The sequence below is a fragment of the Engystomops pustulosus genome, chromosome 11 (assembly GCF_040894005.1).
Source record: "Engystomops pustulosus chromosome 11, aEngPut4.maternal, whole genome shotgun sequence".
Taxonomy (NCBI): Eukaryota; Metazoa; Chordata; class Amphibia; order Anura; family Leptodactylidae; genus Engystomops; species Engystomops pustulosus.
Genome location: NC_092421.1, coordinates 29,944,435 through 29,963,855, shown reverse-complemented (window position 1 = coordinate 29,963,855; position 19,421 = coordinate 29,944,435). Strand labels below are relative to the sequence as shown.

General features: G+C 40.7%; 1 protein-coding gene across 1 annotated transcript in view; it reads right to left on the bottom strand.

The window, feature by feature from the left end:
* PPA1 (inorganic pyrophosphatase 1) overlaps window positions 1-19,421 on the bottom strand; it is a 67,083-nt gene that overhangs the window by 24,718 nt on the left and 22,944 nt on the right. Inside the window, exons 3-4 of the mRNA XM_072130510.1 lie at window positions 3,723-3,776; window positions 2,505-2,624 (exon numbers count right to left, since the gene is read on the bottom strand). Of these exons, the coding sequence (XP_071986611.1) occupies window positions 2,505-2,624; window positions 3,723-3,776 (174 nt within the window). The remainder of the gene's footprint in view (window positions 1-2,504; window positions 2,625-3,722; window positions 3,777-19,421) is intronic.

Sequence of the window (19,421 nt, the reverse complement as noted above, 5' to 3'; positions counted from 1 at the left end):
ATCAACAAGATGGCCGCCATTGGAAACTACAAGTCCCATAATCCTTTCGTCCTCAGTAACTCCTCCTCCGTCCTATGCTCTATTCCCAGTGATGATCTAACAGCTTGTCCTGCTCTGTTACCACACTGGCCATACTGGATACACTGCAGCCAAACAGTGATGATCACATGACCTGCCCAGGCCGATGCAGGACATGTGATGAGGACATGTGATCAGCGGCCATCTTCTGTCCTGTGTCTGCTCCACGCAGATTTTTTTTTTAACTAATAACATTAGCTTATATTTTAAGGACCCATTTGTACATGAATTATGCTGATTCCTGGAATACCCCTTCAAGTTTTAAAAAACTGTAATATACCTTGTACGTGCTCATAAAGAAGCACTGTACAGTATTCCTGGCATAGGGATTACCATGTCCAGGTATCGAACACACAAAAATCTATCCATCTTCAGGGGATTCACAATTTGTGTTTATAATATGACAATCCTTCTACACCCCCTCAAGGCTCAGAAATATATAAAATGATGTAGTATTGGGGCTACTTGACACCAAAACCAATGAATCTGCCATGACAATATTAATGTACGTCAACCGCAGCAAAGAAAAAAAGATAATCATTTTAATCTCTGGAATAGCCAAAGAAATTTGTCATCTCTCTTTTATGTACCAGACATAATGGACATTAGCCAAGATCATCATGTAACCTTCAATTCTTCCATCCATCAAATTCTGATAGATCTAGTTCCATAAATTTCTGCAATTACCATTACCCTGCAGATACATAAATGGCCATATTTTTTATCATGTACAGAAAAGCCTTTTAAAAATGAAGAAACATACTAGTAAATCAACTAAAAGGATTAAAATTGATTTAAGAATAAAATACAACCTTACTTTAAAAGGATCTACAGGATAGAAACACAACCATTTAAATATCCGGAGGGGTAAAATCATTGACAATATGTGGCAATTGATTGACTGAGAAACTAAAGGTCAATTGATGACCTCACTAATAGGGACAGAATAACATGTCTGGTGACAGATCTGTTTTTAATCATATACCTTTTACTAGAAAATTCCAGGAATTACTATGAATTTTCTTACCATCCATGTACCGTACATGTAGTTTGTGTGTCTAGAATACTAAAGCCACATCTATGAATCTCTAAAAGATAGGTTGTCATTTGTGTTGATACCGGAGCATGGTAAAGTCAACAAAATGGTGAGCTATAGGGATACAGAGCACAATGATATGCGCCCATTGCCGGCATATGGGGGACGTATGTGAGGCCACAAGCTTCAGCCGTGTAAAAGTCCCCCTACTGTCGTTTTAATATAGCCTTAGGCAGGTAATACACATCCATCATTAAGTGTGGCAAATGTCCTGGCCGGAACGGAAATATGTTAATAAATGTATAATCAGTATATCGGAAAAAGCAGCTTAGGTGAAAACTGCCAAAATTTTGGGATGTCTGCACACAGAGCTTATGTACTGGTGTACAGCAGTAGTGTTGTATAAGGGATTTATGACGCATACAAACATTGCTGAAAAGGTCTGCAGCAGATCAGGGTGCAGTCATTAACCTTTGTTATGTAAAAGGTTGAGCTCTGATACCCCAGCAGTGGAATTATGCTCATCAGAGAATAGACCATTTACACTGGGTTTTAATGCTTGCCGAATGGCAGCGGGATTACTGTAGGGGTAAATCCGCAACGTGAGCAGTACAGAGGAAAAAACAGATGCTCATATACTGTTTGCATTTGTCATTCACCAAGCATTCCCCTTCATTCTATGTGCACCCAACAGTATATGGACACACAAAGGTCTATGTGCATATAGTAAGCACATTGGTGGCTGCGCTGCATAAGAGCAGGTCCTATTACTACCCGTAATGCGATGCAGATGCCGGACTCCTAAACAGACTACTTTTCCTGTTTGAGACGCTCTTGAGCATGGTGAGTGGAAAATAAAGGCAAAATGGAAAAAAGGGCCTCAGCGGGACAAAGGGGTTAAAGCACAAAAACATACTGTAGTAAAAATATCAGGTGAGCTTAACTGGCTTTTCGACCTTACCAGCGATTAAAAGGAGTTTGCTATTAAACCCTCTTGCCAATTCAGTGCTTGTTTGCAAGGAGACATTTGTAATTCCCAGGCTGAAAATGTCCTTGATTTCAGATGCAGAAAAGCAAATTGTTGTCTTAGTGTTTAGTCTAAATGGTGCAAAAGCAAATATGTGATCAGCCCAGATGCCAAAGAATTTCTGCAATGTGTTCTGGTAAATCACTAACTGCAACAAAACCACCGCTACAAGATCGTAAAAAGCAGTTTTCTGATTATACGCTTGGGCTGGGAATCCTCTGGCACAGATTCTATACTCTAAACAGATTTTACTAGATACTACATAAAACTGCCACACACTGCCTGGAACCAAAAATACTGTTCAGGAACATAGCCAGTGTTCCAGTTTATCCAGAGCTCGGGGCTTTAAATACATATTATTACCTGTGGGATCGCACCATAATTCCATATATAGCCCTTGTGAGGGAACACGTTGGCCACATAACGCAGTTTGCCTTTCTTTACATCTTGTTTGATGGGATTCAATGGGTCTTTTGTGGCGATCTGGAAAATCAAGCAGAGTAGGTTAATGGAAGCCCAAAAAGAGCTCCAGTGGCTTAGAATAGGCTGAAAAATAATCACAGGTAACACCTTAGCTATACAACCCCCAAAAATAAAAACCTCACACACATCAAGCTAGAGTCTGCTAGCTTCTTCATCTGCTTCTTAGCTAAATTGTTAATCTGCTCTTGCAAATTTCATTTGCTTCTAATACATAAGAAAATGCAGACGTTATACAGAGGCCACAATGCAATGCAGTACTGTTAGGTACAGGCTTTTGTAATTCCTGCTATAATAGGATTGCACAGGATAATAGAATCAATGAAACGTGTGAAGACTGTACAATTGACTTTATTAATGTCAGTATATATAGCTAGATCATTTCCACACACAAAATGCATCACCTCCTACACAAATACAGAATAGGTATAGATGGCATAATACCCAGACATCACCAAGCAACATACTGTAACACTTAATATTCAACTCTCCAACTCTCCATATTGGCGCTCCAATAGTGTCAATGATTAGGCCACGGCCTTTGGCAGTCGTGCAGGGGCCTCCATCCGTCTGGACAGGAAGCTTGGTTAATTGGGCCAATATATAAAAAAACTTCACATGGGGGTGCAGTATATTACAGATGCGGTCACATGTACCACCAACACTGTTTTTTTTCTTCTAGGAAGTTCTTATTTTTTTCTATTTTTAAACTTTAGTCCAGCGGTCTGAGGGGGACAGTAAACAGCCCCCTATGTAAAAAGTTTGGGGACTCCTGGTCTAAAACGTATCAATGATGTGTATTTGTGAATACTTCTCATTAGCCAAGTCTTTTCCAACACCAGGCAGACCGGTTTATAGGATTCTCTTGTTCCCTAGTTTACTGTCAGTAGCAGTTCCTGTCCTAGACCCCATGTATATGACAATAATCCCTCAACTGCCATCGATCTGGAGGCAGTTTGATTCTTTTGCTGGATACTATAAAGCTTTGTAAAATCAACGAGGTTGTACAGGGCACTGATGACTGTTCAATAGATACATTTAATAAATACAATACAAATAAATATAAATAAATATAAAACAAAATACAAAATTTTCACTAACCTCCATTTTTGCATTAGTCCATCGTGGGACTTCTACGATCATGTTGAATATGCCCTGTAAAAAATAAATTGGCAAATGAGAAAAAAAAACATCCACAGATCATTAAAGGGGTATTCCGGGAATATGAACGTCTGACACAAAAACCCATGATGATATAAATAAATGAATACAACAATACTCAATGTCACTAGTCACAGAACAGAGCTAAAATAATATGATTTTATGATTTACAAAATTTATGGCCTCTCTAAAGTAGGTGGCGTTATCACTAAGATGGCCGCCACTGGAAACTACAAGTTCCATGATCCTTTAGTTCTCAGTAACTCCTCCTACCTCTCAGGCTCTGCCCCCAGTGATGATGTAACAGATTTTCTTGCTCTGTTACCATAGTAATGATGTGTAACTGCCATCACTACAACACTGACCATACTGGCTGCACTGCAACCAACCGACTACAGCCAAGCATAGTGGTGATCACATGACCTGCCCAGGCAGGTGCAGGACATGTGATGTGAACATGTGACCAGCGGCCATCTTCTGTCCTGTGTATGCTCTGCAACGGACCGCGCGGAGGAAATTAACGGACTGATTAAAGGGCCAGTAGCATTTTAATTCTTCATTACAGTCTATGTCATCAGCATTTTCTGCTAAGGGGAGCAACATTTTAAATAACAACTAATTACACATTAGCTTATTTTTTGAGTGCCCACTTGTATATGAATTATGCTGATTCCTGGAATACCCCTTTAACTGTTCCATAACTCCACATAAGAATCTAAAGCTTCCTTTATTGCCTGTCACACATATGCAATCAGAGCACCTTGCAGATAGTTTCATATTCTCTAATAAGTCTCACCCAGAGAATCCGATCTGCAGCGGGTCTGAAAAAGAAAAAACCTTACATCTAATCACAATCCTATGCCTGTCCTTGGAGCACATCACACTGAAGAAAATTACCTCAGCCTGTCATGTTTCAAGAGTTTCCTAAGAGTCTTTCAGAAGTATGGAACAGAGGCTGGAAGCTTTATGCCAAGGTCTTATATTAGACGGGCAAATCACAGTTAACAAAAGTATAAAACTATTTTTGGAGAGTTTAGGCATCAAAATATCTTTGTCAGACAAGTGGAAAAGGAAAAGTGGAATAAGGTTCTAAAGAAAAAACAGTAACTACCGTACTCTATTACCGTACACTGCACAAATAGATACATGTTAAAAGGGAATAAATACCAAAAAAATTGAATTATTCAACCAGCGTTGGCAAAGCCCCAACTAGAAAAATAGATATGCATCAAATAATGAAAGAATACCAAGAATGTAGCATTTTAGTTGTATTTTATTAGTACATAACACATATCATGGTCACTGGGACCAAGAACAGCCATAAAAAAAAAAAAAAAAAAAAAAAGGTAAATGGTAATGGCATACAAGTGGAGCGCTGACTCCACAATAGACATCACTTCCACTGCCATCACCAAAGCAAGGCATGGATAGAGAGGTGGAACACATCGCGGAAATACACAAAACCCCAAGCATGCGCAATATACCATCACCAGGAAAATATCCTGGCCAATGGACTTTTATATACCCTACATAGCGAGCTACAAGAAACATGCATAACAGCATCTGAAGGACATACGGTACTTCAGAACAAAGACTGCAATATAAAATATATGATCAATTTGCTTTAGTAAAAAAAATGTGAAAAGTGCAAAATGCATAAAGCACTTGTGAAAGAGCTAAATTAATAGATTGCACATTATAAAAATTGATACATTTCATAGTCCCCCACAGGAACACACACACACACACGAGAAACCTACTGAGTAACGTGTATTATACTTGATTGAACTATTCATGTCACATACAGTGTATGGGAAAAAAACGCCACATCGGAGCCTAAACAGATACACACTACTCCTATTCTATAGCCATGCTTACCACACCAGTCCCACGTCGGCCAACAATGCCACAGTTTTAAAAAACTTTTTGTAGTACAGAGTCAGATACTAATATCACCATAAATTATCAAGAATGTTATTATTGCACAGAGTATGCAAAGGACACATGTTCATTCAATCCCAAAGGGGCAACAGTCTAATTTCACAATCCATTTTGTCTCACTTCTCCAAAAGATGTTCCCACCATGTGGTCCAGTTGAGATCTTAATGCCGAAGACACGCACTTCTTGCCATTGGCGTCCATGATGTTCGTAAAAATGCTTCGGGACACTTGAGCTTTGAGAAAGCTTCACGGTCTGATATTTTTGTTAAAGGGAACCCGTCATCACTATTTTCACAAATACAGGTAGTGACAGGTTCCTATAGAGCTCTAATAACTATCTGACACCCTGCTTGTAGCTAAAAATTATGCCCCTGAGATCAGGGCCGGCTCCAGGTTTCAGTGGGCCCCTGGGCGAAAGAGCCTCAGTGGGCCCCTAAGCAGTGAAATGTGGTGGCATTAAAAACGCGGAATCTTAATATACAATACCCCTACATCCCCCACGGCTCCATTATTTAAGTATATACAGCAACCAGGCTCCATTAATTATGTATATACAGCCCCTGGTCCATTAATTACGTATATACAGCCCCCTGGACCATTAATTACGTATATACAGACCCCCCAGGGTCTATTAGTATACAGCACCCCAGGCTTCATTAATTAAGTATATAAAGCCCTCCAGGCTCCATTAATTAATATACACCCCCCAAGCTCCATTAATTAATATACACCCCCCAGGTTCCATTAATTAATATACACCCCCCAAGCTCCATTAATTAATTAATATACACCCCCCAGGCTCCATTAATTGATTAATATATAACCCCCGGGATCCATTAATTAATATACACCACCGGGCTCCATTAATCAATGAGTATATATACCCCCCAGGTTCCATTCATTAATATATACCCCCCGGGCTCCATTAATTTATTAATATATAACCCCCCCAGGGTCCATTAATTAATATATACCCCCCCCAGGGTCCATTAATTAATATATACCCCCTTGAGGCTTCATTAATTAATGTATACCTCCAGGGTCCATTAATTAATATATACCCCCCTTCCCAGCCTCCATTAATTAATTAAATACACATTATTAGTGGCCAGAAAAAAAAATAAACGCTAACTTACCTCAAGGGCTGCATGCGATTTCTTCTTCATCTCTTCTGGGGCTCGCCGCTCTTCTGCTACATCTTCAGCACAGCATCTACTGTGCAGCACCAGGGACGCTGGCGGCGTGAAGTCATCACGTCCAGCGTCCTGCACAGCAATAGGCGCTGTGCAGCAGAAATACATCGGCAACGCCGATGCACCTATGTTCTGTGACTGCCCGCTTGCGGTGCCGCCCCCTGTCAGCCGCGCCCCGCAGTGTGAATGAAGCGCTTCTCACGCTTCTCTCAATTACATCGGCAACAAGCATGCCGATGTAATTGAGTATGCTTGAATTGGCAGTGTGTGCTGTGGGCCCCTCTGAGACCTCTGGGGCCCCGGCACTTGCCCGGGTAAGCCGGGTGCTGGCGCCGGCCATGCCTGAGATTCCCATATATTCAACTTTATAGTTTTATCTGGTAACTAAGCATGGCTACAGCGTGTCCAGGTGGGCGTGGCCTCAGGCTGAATCCAGCAGCTCCTCCCCATCCCTATCTCTGTATGCTGCTATAATGTCATGTGACCAGGGTGACATCACCACAGGTCCTATAGCTTTTGTAGCATTAGAAATGTACACTAAGCATATATGTCATGAAATCACAGCATATTTTATCACATGAAATCACAGCAGGCTGCATGGAGAGGAGTAGAAGTCCATGGAGGCTGCTGTGATGGTTTTATGTGGTCAGATATGTACATGGGGTATAGTTTTCATATTAAGTAGCTCAAGGACCTTTGATGATGTCACCCTGGTCACATGACATTAGGCCACGCCCCCCGTGGACTCTCTCCAAAGCTGCATAGATACCAGGCAAGATTATAACTCTGATTTTATGGGGATCTGAGGGGAACAATTTCTAGCTACAAGCAGGGTGTCAGATAGTTACTAGAGCTCTATAGGAACCTGCCACTACCTGTATTTGTGAAAATAGTGGTGACGGGTTCCCTTTAAAGCCCATATGTTCTTAAGAAGTTTTTGGACCCCGACACGGAGTTCCCTGGTAGTCATTCCAATATATTTGAAGCCACAAGGGCACAATTGGTACCTCCGGGAGTGCTGCAATTAATAAAATGGACAATTTGAAGCACTTGTAGCAGAGGAGACACTAAAGGTACTGGTTTTAACCATCAACTTAAAAATTGAACAATGTCCACATGGGAACGAATCCCAATTTTGTCCCTTCGACCCAAAAAAGATGTAATTCTTTGGATATTGTGGTGTGTAGTGGCTCCTCACCAGCATATCTCCATTTGATTTACCGTATATACTCGTGTATAAGCCGAGTTTTTCAGCACAAAAAAATGTGCTGAAAAACGTCCCCTCAGCTTATACACGAGTCAATACTGACTAAAATTGACTAAAAAAAATAATAAACTTATATACTCACCCTCCGGTGGCCCCGATGCGCAGCGCTGCTCCCCCGATGTCATCGCGGCTCCTCTTCTGGCTTCCTGGCTGTTCTTCTTCCTTCAGCGTGCTGGGCGCCGCCATGCTCTTCTCGCGGGCGGCGCCTAGTATGACGTCAGCAGTGGCGCGTCATACTAGGCGCCGCCCGCGAGAAGAACATGACGGCGCCCAGCAAGCTGAAGCAAGAATAGGAGCCGCGATGCCATCGGGGGAGCAGCGCTGCGCATCGGGGCGCACGGTGAGTATATAACTATTTTTTTATTCTGCTGGGGGCACGGCTGTATACTACTGGGGGCACGGCTGTATACTACTGGGGGCAGGCTGGGCTGTATACTACTGGGGGCAGGCTGGGCTGTATACTACTGGGGGCAGGCTGGGCTGTATACTACTGGGGGCAGGCTGGGCTGTATACTACTGGGGGCAGGCTGGGCTGTATACTACTGGGGGGTCTGTGACCAATGCATTTCCCACCCTCGGCTTATACTCGAGTCAATAGGTTTTCCCAGTTTTTTGTGGTAAAATTAGGGGTCTCTGCTTATACTCGAGTATATACGGTACTCCTTTAGCAACCAATTGTTGCCTAGATGGTAGATATTCGCATAGATCAGGATCATATTGCAAAATTGGTTAACATACCCCTTCAATGCTCCTCCACTGCGAGTTATAAGGGGTAATTAATCTCACCTTTTTATCCGTAGGTCCTCGGGGTTTAGAGACGAGTCTTTCAATTTTCGGTTCTGGCTCGAAAGTATGCCTTCTCCAGAATCCATGCTTCATCATCAGAGGGGATATTTTGGTTGGTGATCTAAAGCAATGTTTTACAAAGTACTGTTCTGTGTTGCAAATTCTGCAACATGCAAGAATTGTCCTGTTGGGATGGAACGAATAACGAGATGGGTGGGGTGTTGAGTGTAAGAGCATTGGCTGATGTTTTTTTTTTTTTTTAAGGAATACCGTAGTGCTCAAAGAAAAAAAACACCAACACCTACCCTAATCTCTATGTCCAAAAAAAAATCCATCCACATGAGTCAATATGATATCTTGTTAATTAAAATTCAGAAGATGCAGAAAATCATCCAATGCTTTCTTAGTGCCCTGCCAAATGAACAGATCATCTAGTATAAAATCGCATCCATGATACCATGTGGCCATTAGATATATCCATCGCATATTGGACCTCCTCCCTTTCCCATAGACCTAAAAATAAACATAGGAGGGGGCACACATGGCCCCCCTTGCCGTTCCCCTTGTCTGTAGGTAATACAGGTCCCTAAACAGAAAATAATTATGCTCAAGAACAAATCTCAAGGGCCTTAGCAGAAATCTCACAAATTCTAGGTCCCAATCCCATTAAAGGAAAAAATTCCACTGCTTTTATGCCCAATGAATGTCCCATGCATGTATAGTGCGATTCCACATCACATAAGATCAAATACATGTCAAGTTCCAAGGACATCCCATTGATACATATCAACACATCAGTGGAATGTCGAGTATACGAAGGCAGATCCGACACAGGGGGCAGATGCATTATATCGTAACCGCGCCAAAAAAGTGTTGGGAACTCTTTTTGGCACAAAAGTGTAGTGGATCATTTTTAATGCGTTTTTTTTAGTGCAAGTGGGCATGGCCTAACTTTTCCACATTATCCGTCACATTTATGTGTATTTTGTTGGCATATTTTTTTTTTTGGCGCACACAATAGCCCAGGGGAAAAAAAAAATGGTCAGAGTAATATTAAGGTGCAGTCCATGTAAGATTTTGACACACATTTAATTGATGTCGGCATTTTTATGCTGCATAACTGATAAGTTTCATCTACCCATTAATTACTAACAGCCGTGCGTCACTTTAATACATCGGGCTGTGCTCTCTGGAGACTGATCTCCGATGCAGACAGTCGTGCTTGTGCCAGAATTAGTAAATCCCCCCATGGTCTTAAATAAAAGTCAATTAACCTACACACTGGCTCACACCCCGACACTATAGGACGACCAGGGGGCTTTTTGGGCTCCTTGTGGACTCGGCAAAAAGTATGCTGGAGTGACTGGAAATTTGACAAAGAACTTCAGATTTCAGTTTTGAGATTATTCTAGTAGCCAAGGCCGCTTTAAGAATTCTATGTAGTAGTCCCTTATATATCTGTTGGAAGATTACTCAAAAAGGGTATAATCAGACTGCCCCAATTGTCTCTGGGCTTCTTGTTTATATAAAATCTTAGGCCACACAACTATTACCCCGCCCCCCTTGTCGACTGGCTTAAAGAGAACATCCCATTTTAACGCATTTTTTTAGGCACAGCTGAGATTGTCCCCTTAGCTTGTTGACCACCATGCGGACAAACATGTCCACTGCTGGAGAATTTGACATGGGGGGGGGGGGGGATAATATAAAATTTCCCTTGTTTGGAACTGCTCCTCAGCCAGAATAGTTTCCAAGTCCTCTTGGGCTATGGGGGAATCAGATTGAATATTTTTAGCAAAATGCTTTTTTAAAAGAAGCTTCCGTGCAAACAGATAGACATCCTTTATTATTGTAAAATCATCCATTTTGAAGACTGGACAGGAATTAATGCCCAAGGATCAGATAAATGTATTACCTTCAAATGGCCTTGTATGTCCTCTCCCAGATTGGAGTCATATTTACGGCTGATGGTGGTAGTGTTGGATCTGAACAGGAAACTAAATGCTTCTGATGTACTAGAGTCCAAAGAGGTTGAGGATTCTGTCCTTCGCAGAGTCCCTGGCTTCATTCTTTGCCATGTTCAAATTTATATTCCCCCCCCCCCCATTTCTTGATCCATTTTCCTTTTCAAATTTTACCCAGGAGCCTGTGGGGGCTAATGTCTTTAGTTTTTCTTGTAGGGATGCAATCTTTTGTTAAAGAGAATGTGATTACAGTTTTGGATAGGCCTCTTATAGAAAGCAGGGACCAACTGTGCTAGGCCAGATACATGCAGCAGTGAGAAATGATGTCTATTTTGCACGAAATGCAATGGATCAGTAATCAAAACCAATAAAAATTAGAGCCGGTCTTCGATCAGTTTTTCATGGGTCTCATGAGACAATGAAAAACATTTACCAGACTGAAGCAAAACGGCAGTGAAGAAAAAAAAAAAAAAACATTGATCCATGGCTGATTTTCACAGCGTTCATGTGCAGGTAATTTTAAAACAGATAAGAGCAATCCATTTTAGAAACTCCCCTTCCTTCTCTAATTGGCTCCAAACAACACATTAGGCCCGGCCTTGACATAGAGCCTCTTCCATCACTTTAGATTTCAGGGTATATGCCCCCTTGTGAGGAGCAACCTACCCCTGACCCTTCACCGATGACTGTCCCCTAATCTTGTTTATATGTTGGTTTATTATGCTGTGCATTGTTAAAATATGCTGGTCGCCTCCTTGAGCATATTCTGTCTCCTATTCATATTTCATCATGGGGCTTTGCCCCGAAACAACTGCCGCTGATATGGGCTTCCTTCTCTTTGACCATTATTTCCCATTTGCAATAAAGTTGATTGGAACCATAAATCAGATAAAGCGTTCACCTTAAGGGAAATTGTCCCCTGGACTTTGTGCAGGGAATCTCCAGGTTGTATTCCAGAGTAGCCTCAGTATAGGACAGTATATCATTTAATTTTGTTTTTATTTATTTTTTACTTGTAGCGCAAATGTTCCACTTTTTATAGCTGGAAACCCTTTTCACAATGTATTTCATTTATGCTTCTACAGAGAAGTAGTAATGGGAGAGAAGGCAAGACAATTGTTGAAGAGTATCATCAAAAGAATGCAATCTTGAGCCATGTCAGGCATTAGCAGCAAGACACCCATGCCGTTTTGCTAGTTTTAGGTAGTAAAGTACCCTCCGCTGCCGTTATATATATCTAGGACACCAAGCCAACAACTATGTTATACTTTTCTCCTAATAACATGTATCAGCGAGATTTCACGCTTGCTCCAGAGGCAAATAAAAGCTGTATGAAGTCAAGAAATCCCATAATTTAAAAGCGCTCATAGCTTAGAAGCAGCAGCAGAAGGCTTTAGTCTAATGCAGTTTTCGCACATTGCGTTGATGGCTACCCACAGCGATTTACAGGTGGGCACGTCTCCGAAATCCCATCACTGTCTGGCACAAAGTGAGGCAAGACCTTGAAGGGATTTAAATCTAAATGTTACTGGAATAGGAAAAGCATGAAGTCAATTATAGTTAATTCTACTAAAATTCTGACTGGGATTAGACAAAAATGGGTTGAAAGTCACTTATTCTTACGGGAAAAGACATTGGTACTTCAAAGTTTAGGACTGGAAAAACTTTTTACTAAAATTCAAGGCCTAACTGAAGGGTTAGTGAAGGGAGTCTAATAAATGGTTAAGGTTAGCAAATAACTGATATGGTTTGTAGAATGAAAAGTATAAATTCCTCAGTTTTCAAGATCCTGGCTTGCTGTCAGAATCACCGTTTACTTCCAGTGGATAGAAATCTGTGCCTGGTCATGAGATGGACACAGGCGCATGGCTCTGATTACTCAGATACCAACAGCTAATGCTCCTGCGTGTCCATCACATGACCATGGACAGATTTCTACCCACTAGAAGTAAACCAAAGCTTTCTATAGCAGCAAAGCAAGCAGAGATCTAGAAAGCTGTGAGGAATTAATATTGAGAAAAACAAGAGTTTGTGGTGCCTTTTTCTTGGTTTCCTGATTGGAAAGCCACTTTCTCCAACAGCGGGCGGGATGGTGAGGACATGTCACACCCAATTTACTATAACCAACTGACTACATTAGAAATCGTCACCAGAGCTGACATTGCAGCAATTTCAATGTAATAAAAAAAGGACACCTCTGGATTTACCAAGTGGACAGACCAGTGGATGCCCTTTGGTATGTCAGTCTTGAAAATCTAAAAGATTTTGTGATCCATTCCAACTGAATGGTCATGCATGGGCTGATAAGACAGAGCATGTAGAACAGTGGTTATCCTAGATACTGCAGCTTAGCCCATTCATCTGAACTGTAAGCAGGCTAAGAAAGCTACTGGAAACAATTAATAGGTGTCAGAATCCCAACAATTTTGTATAGATTTTTTTTAACAGGATAAGTTATCAAAAATCCTATTCCTTGAAAATCCATTACATGCTTATCTACTACCCAGCATAGCAAAGAATATATATCTAGAGAAAATAACATTGCTTAAGATGCAAAACTGCAGACAGTGCAAGGTATTAGAGCTGTGTAACCATACCTTGCACTGTGTGGTAGTAGCAGCAGGACTGTTAAAAATTAGCTTATCCACAGCTCCTCCCAGTTACCATTTCTTAATTTAACCTGCTATAGCTCTTAGGCTACATGCACACGGACATTGACTGCCATACCGTAGCACGGCAGGCACACGGCAGCGCGCGGGGAGAGGAGGAGGCGGCGAGTGCTGCTCACCCCCGCCCCTCTTCATAGGAACATATGGCGCTACAAAATGGGAAAAGATAGGACATGTCCTATCTTTTCCCGGGCTACGGAGCGGTACGGTCCCGCACCGTACCGCTCCTGTACGGTGCCATGAGCCCATAGAAGTGTATGGGGGAGGTTTATGGGCCGTATATACGTCTCCCATACATGTGTGTGAATGTAGCCTTACTCAGACATGGCTGTGGAGCTGATATTTGCAGAAAGCTCTTCAGGCTGTAATACCACTCAGATGTGATTAAAAGTTCACATTCTACAGTCCTGCTGCTACCAACTACAATTACAATGATACATCACATTGCTCTCCAGTCTGCAGGTGCCTTAAAATTTTTCAACTTTTTGATTTTTTACATTATAAAATCTAAAATTGTCATTTGTATGAAAAGACATAACTGCTTAAAAAAAGAGAAAGAAAAAAAAAGGAAAATTGATTCCAGTGACAAGCTTGCCCACTTTACCTCATGTATTTTGTAATGTTTGTTAGTGTGGGGGGCAGGATGTTATTAATATACATCAATAATAGTACTGCACTTCATTCTTGATATGTAATCTGAAGCATCTAGTCTCACATCAATCCTGTCCATAAAATGGCCGCAGATGGAGGGTCATTTGAACTTTAACTGGCTGTGAACAATCGGCAGTTAGAGATCACATGACCCTCCATCTGCGGCCATTTTATGGACAGGAATGTCTGGCTGATGAGGTAAAAGACAAGATGCTTCATGTTACAGCAGAACAAGTAAAGATGTAGAATAGTAAATTAACATCCTACCCCACTGTTGAGGGGTGAATGGTGAACTGTTTGTCTTCTCTGTGTGTTTGTAACTTTTCTTCTTTTTCTCCTCCTGCTGGCCAGCAAACCTTTGTCTCTGTCCACTATTGTTTCACCAGACAAACCAGTTCAGCAGTCACCACTCAGCATTACCTGATCTTACCTGTGTGTGCAAAACCTGAGCAGAGGGTGAGCTGGGGTTATATAGCTGCACCTGATTACTGCCAGGTGATGCTGAGCTGAAGCCATGTGGTTTATGTTTGCATTTCTAACTTTGGTTACTTTGTGTATATTGTAAACTCCCCATTATTTTTATATTGTGTATTATATTGTATTGTGGCATTGTGTTTATTAAGTAAGAAATATATCCTTGTGTGATGTTTGTTGTTAAAGGTGCAACCCAGGGGTGTATCCCTTTAAGACTCAAGGGAAATAGTTGGGTATTTAATGACACCTGTGTGTACATGGATTGTCTTTAGGTCAGAGTGTCTGATCTGACCACAGGGGAGCTGCTTGTTCCAAGGTAGCTGCAATCTATCCCCTGAATTATCTGCATTTTTGTTCTGTACATTTTATTTTTGTGCAAATAAATGCAAGCCTTTTCTTTGGACCTGAAGCCTGAGTAAAGATTTATTTTTTAACGGCCAGAAGACCCCACATCTCAACACCCACCCCCCACACTTACACACATTAGAAAACCATGAAGGTAAATTGGCCAACCCCTTTAAAAATATTGCTGTATACAGTAAATGCCACCTTTTTCCAGCCGCTTCCTTTTATTTTTACAAAAATGACAAAATGTGAATTTTTACTGCAGTACCAAACACTGACAAAATTAAATTCACCGTTTTGTTCCCCATCGTCATTGATTTCCTCTTGTACCGTCTGATCAGAGTAGATTTCAATCAGAATTATTGAGTGATTAGAAGAGTTGTATTGTACCAGGAAATTAGAATCTTCCTTACAAATTCCAGCAGCTGCACATTGCTGATTTCAAGTTACATAAAAAGATAGACAGTAAGGGCATAACATGGAAGCATTATGTGAGGGCCTCGGATTTACTGCTCTTATCTTAGACCACCACTAGTGTTATCTGACCTCAAAGCTCACTAATCCACTGTGACACATTATGTGCCGACGTACTGAGGGCCGCAGCTCAAATGCCTATACTTTGTCACAAATTGGATTACAGCCTGGCACAGACCATGAACAGAAGAATATCCAAAATAAAAACGCCAACTTCCTTTCCAATCATAAACCATTCACAATTTCAGTTTTACGCTGTTGCATGCTCATTTATTGATGAACATTTTAAGTATCCCATCTATCACCAACATAGATAATTCACTTGATTAGAATTGGAAGGCATAGGCGGAAACACAGGGACAGAATATGACAAAATTCCCAGAATAAGACCTTTGATCACTGTTTGATAACAAACGCAGGAATAGTAAAATTACAGATTTGGGTATGGAAACTGAAGTTTTAGCCAATGACAAAACAGAACAGGACACAGCCATACAAGTAGTAACTAGTAAGGAAGATTAAAGCAAGACATCACCCTTTAAGGTAGACCGTGTAGTTTTACTGTCACCACACCCTGGGTGGAGGTTTACCTTTTAGATTCTTGTATGGTAGCCTTATAGATATTCCACAGAATGGCTGCCCAACAGTTGACCCAAGAGTGCACCGTTTCTTCAACGGTGAGGGTACTAGTAAGATATGACTGCAACGGGCCAGGGGATAGTTGGGACTGCTAGTAGGGTCCACACGGATATACCTTATATACTCGAGTAGAAGCCTAGTTTTTCAGCACAAAAAAGGTGCTGAAAAACCCAAACTCGGCTTATACTCGAGTCAAAAAAATAAATAAATCAAAACTCGCCTTTCTGGCAGCACCCGTAGATCTTCTGTGCGATCCATCCGGTATTGTTGTGCTGCACAACGGGGAAAGGGGGGCTATATACACTGGGGCAGGGGCTGGCAGGCTATATACTGGAGAGGCTGTGACCAATGCATTTCCCACCCTCGGCTTATACTCGAGTCAATAGGTTTTCCCAGTTTTTTTGTGGTAAAATTAGAGGCCTCGGCTTATACTCGGGTCGGCTTATACTCGAGTATATATGGGTATATATTTTTTTTATTGATTTATTTTAAAAAATGGTGTTTCAGAGGCGGACCACCTCCTTTGGGTGCCTCCACACGTTCAGTCTTTCAGATGCAGTTTTTGATGCCCAAACCTGGAGCAGAGTGAAAATGGAGGAGGAAAAGCAATTCTTAATGAAAAGTCCTCACCCATTATGGTCCGCACCTGCTCTTGGCTTCAAAAACTGCCTCTGAAAAACTAAACGTGTGGCTGCATCCATAGGCAGATCCTTTGGGAACGGAAGCACTGATGTAAAGTGTGTCCCCTCTTTACCCCAATTCTCTTTACCATGCTTTTAAGGAAGAGAGCTAAAGGATAAATATTGAAGGAAACCTACCACCAAAATTAACCATGATAAATCATGAACACGTCATTCATAGATCCAGGCACCTTGACTGTGGTAATCATAAGTTATCCCTAGCCTCCCTAAAACCTACTTTTAAAATTATTTGAATGAGCCAGATAAGATGTTGGGAGCATTATCAGCCACTCAAAAGTATATTTTAGAAGGAAGGAGGACCTATGAGCAAGTGGATTACCGAGCTTCATTTTGATGGTAGATTTCCCTTAATGCATTTGGGAATTACAAAATTTCAAATGAAAATTTCCAATTTATTAAAATATTTTACACCAAAATTACATGTTAATAGTCTTAATTGTGGGACAATTCAAACTGTTTGATCGTCAATGGTATATGTCAAATCAGATGGCGATTGCAACCATATCTGGGAATGCAAAGAAATTACACCTTTTTGGAATAATGTTTTTGATCAAACAGAAGGTTGCACTTTGTAACACATCCAGTGGACATTTTAATAATGTTAAAGGATGGGGAGGGGGTTACTAAAATATTTTTTGTTTAGTTTAACCTTGCTGGGGGTCAAGAATAGGGCTGGGGCCATGAAGTGTGGGTCTCAATTTAATTGCATATTAATTTCATGTATTTTTGGGAAATAAAGTTAATAAATAAAATATGTGCAGTCATATAGTGCAGAGGATGTAGTAGTTGATAAATTAACATGTCTATGTTAAAGGGATTGGGAGTGTAAGAGACAAAAGTCAATAGCATGAAATGTCAGAACCACCGCCACAAGGGCGTCCAAACAAGAATTATATTACACATGGATTTTCAATGTGGATAATCTGCTGGGAATACAGTGTAATGTAAGGGATTATTATTACAATCACGTTATGCACAGCATGTTATTTATTTGCTGCAGACCCAATTGGGGCTGGTTTATGAGGCTTGTGAAATGGCTACATAATTATGTCTGAAGTCGATACCATTGAGATGCATCTATTTTGGGTTGGTTTTGCCTAAAAGTAAACAAAGACACTTTACTCTGCTGAAGGAGCCCCCCGTTTCAGCTTTGTCTGGGGCTTCTAGCCCCCAGCACTTGGCTAATTATATGGACACCAGTTGTTACAATATTGTGAAAATATTACTGGAGTCAAATATAAAAAATGTCTATTATCCACAAAATTAATATTTAATGGGGCAGTCCTTTTATAGCACTGAAGTGGAGCGCTCAGCTGTCAAAGAATGGATGAAAGTAGTTGGTATAAACGGACACCCAAATGCTTCCTAGTTCCTTTAGACTGCACTTACAGAAGGATTATCCCTCTGCCATGGAAAAAGAAACCTTTTGAAATACAAATGAGAGCACTTAGTACATTTCAACATGTTTTTCCTGAAGATTAGTATCACTTTGTAAGAGACCGTTCAATGTACTTTAGAATTCACAATTCTTAGATGCAAGAAAGTCAAGTTCTCAGAAATCTTTGAAGTATATTAAAACTAGGGAGTCATTTCCCAAGGCTGCAGAAAATGAACATGAAGGCTTCATCTTTCAAAGGCTTCATAGTGCAACTGGTCTCTTGACTTTACAAGTTGACAAATCAAAGTCCAGAATTGTTATCAGGAGAAAACAGCTTGTCACCTGATGCATTATTTGATATTTGGTTAGTGGTCGAAAATATTGATTCCTTACGCGAGTGTCCATGCAGAAAGAAAAAAAAAAAAAAAAAAAAAAAAAGTGTCCCTTAAACTGATAATACACATTTATGATAGACAACATTTCTTCATTTCTTGAAATCTAGTCTTTGGGTCGTGAAAGTCTTCCTGCTAGACATGCAAGACCGTGTATAACCCATAAATTTAAAATCTCCATTACGACACCTAACAACTTAAATTTAAGAGAATAAAAATGTGAAATTTATTCTACCGATTACGGCAATACTTAAAGTGAACTGTGAAACAAGAAAAAAAATAAAAAACAAAAACACACCACTGTAGACGCTGTACCCAAAGACGTTTCGGGACAGCATTTAATATCCCAAGTCACACAAGTACATGCACGCTTCAAATTTATACCAACAATAAGCACTATATAAACAGCGATGAACAATAGTTTTGTGCCTCTTGTATAGAATTAACAAAGTCAATATAAAAAGGTCACTATACTCAGCATGAGGAGGAACTTTACGCTAGTGAATAGGGCCCTACTCAAGCGCATTGAGGATTAAGCTCTATTATGATATACTAGCTGTAACTCCCAGCATTGCCCGGATAGTAAATTACTACTCTTGGCTAGAACACAATAGAATGGGTTAACAAAAAATATTTTTTCATTTATCTATAGACTTATCTATATGCCAGCAATCTTTCAGTGACCACCTACGCGGCCGGCAGTCTCCTTCAGTGACCGTCTGTCTGAGGTAAAGTTTCATTTTCCCACATCAGTTTACAAATTTA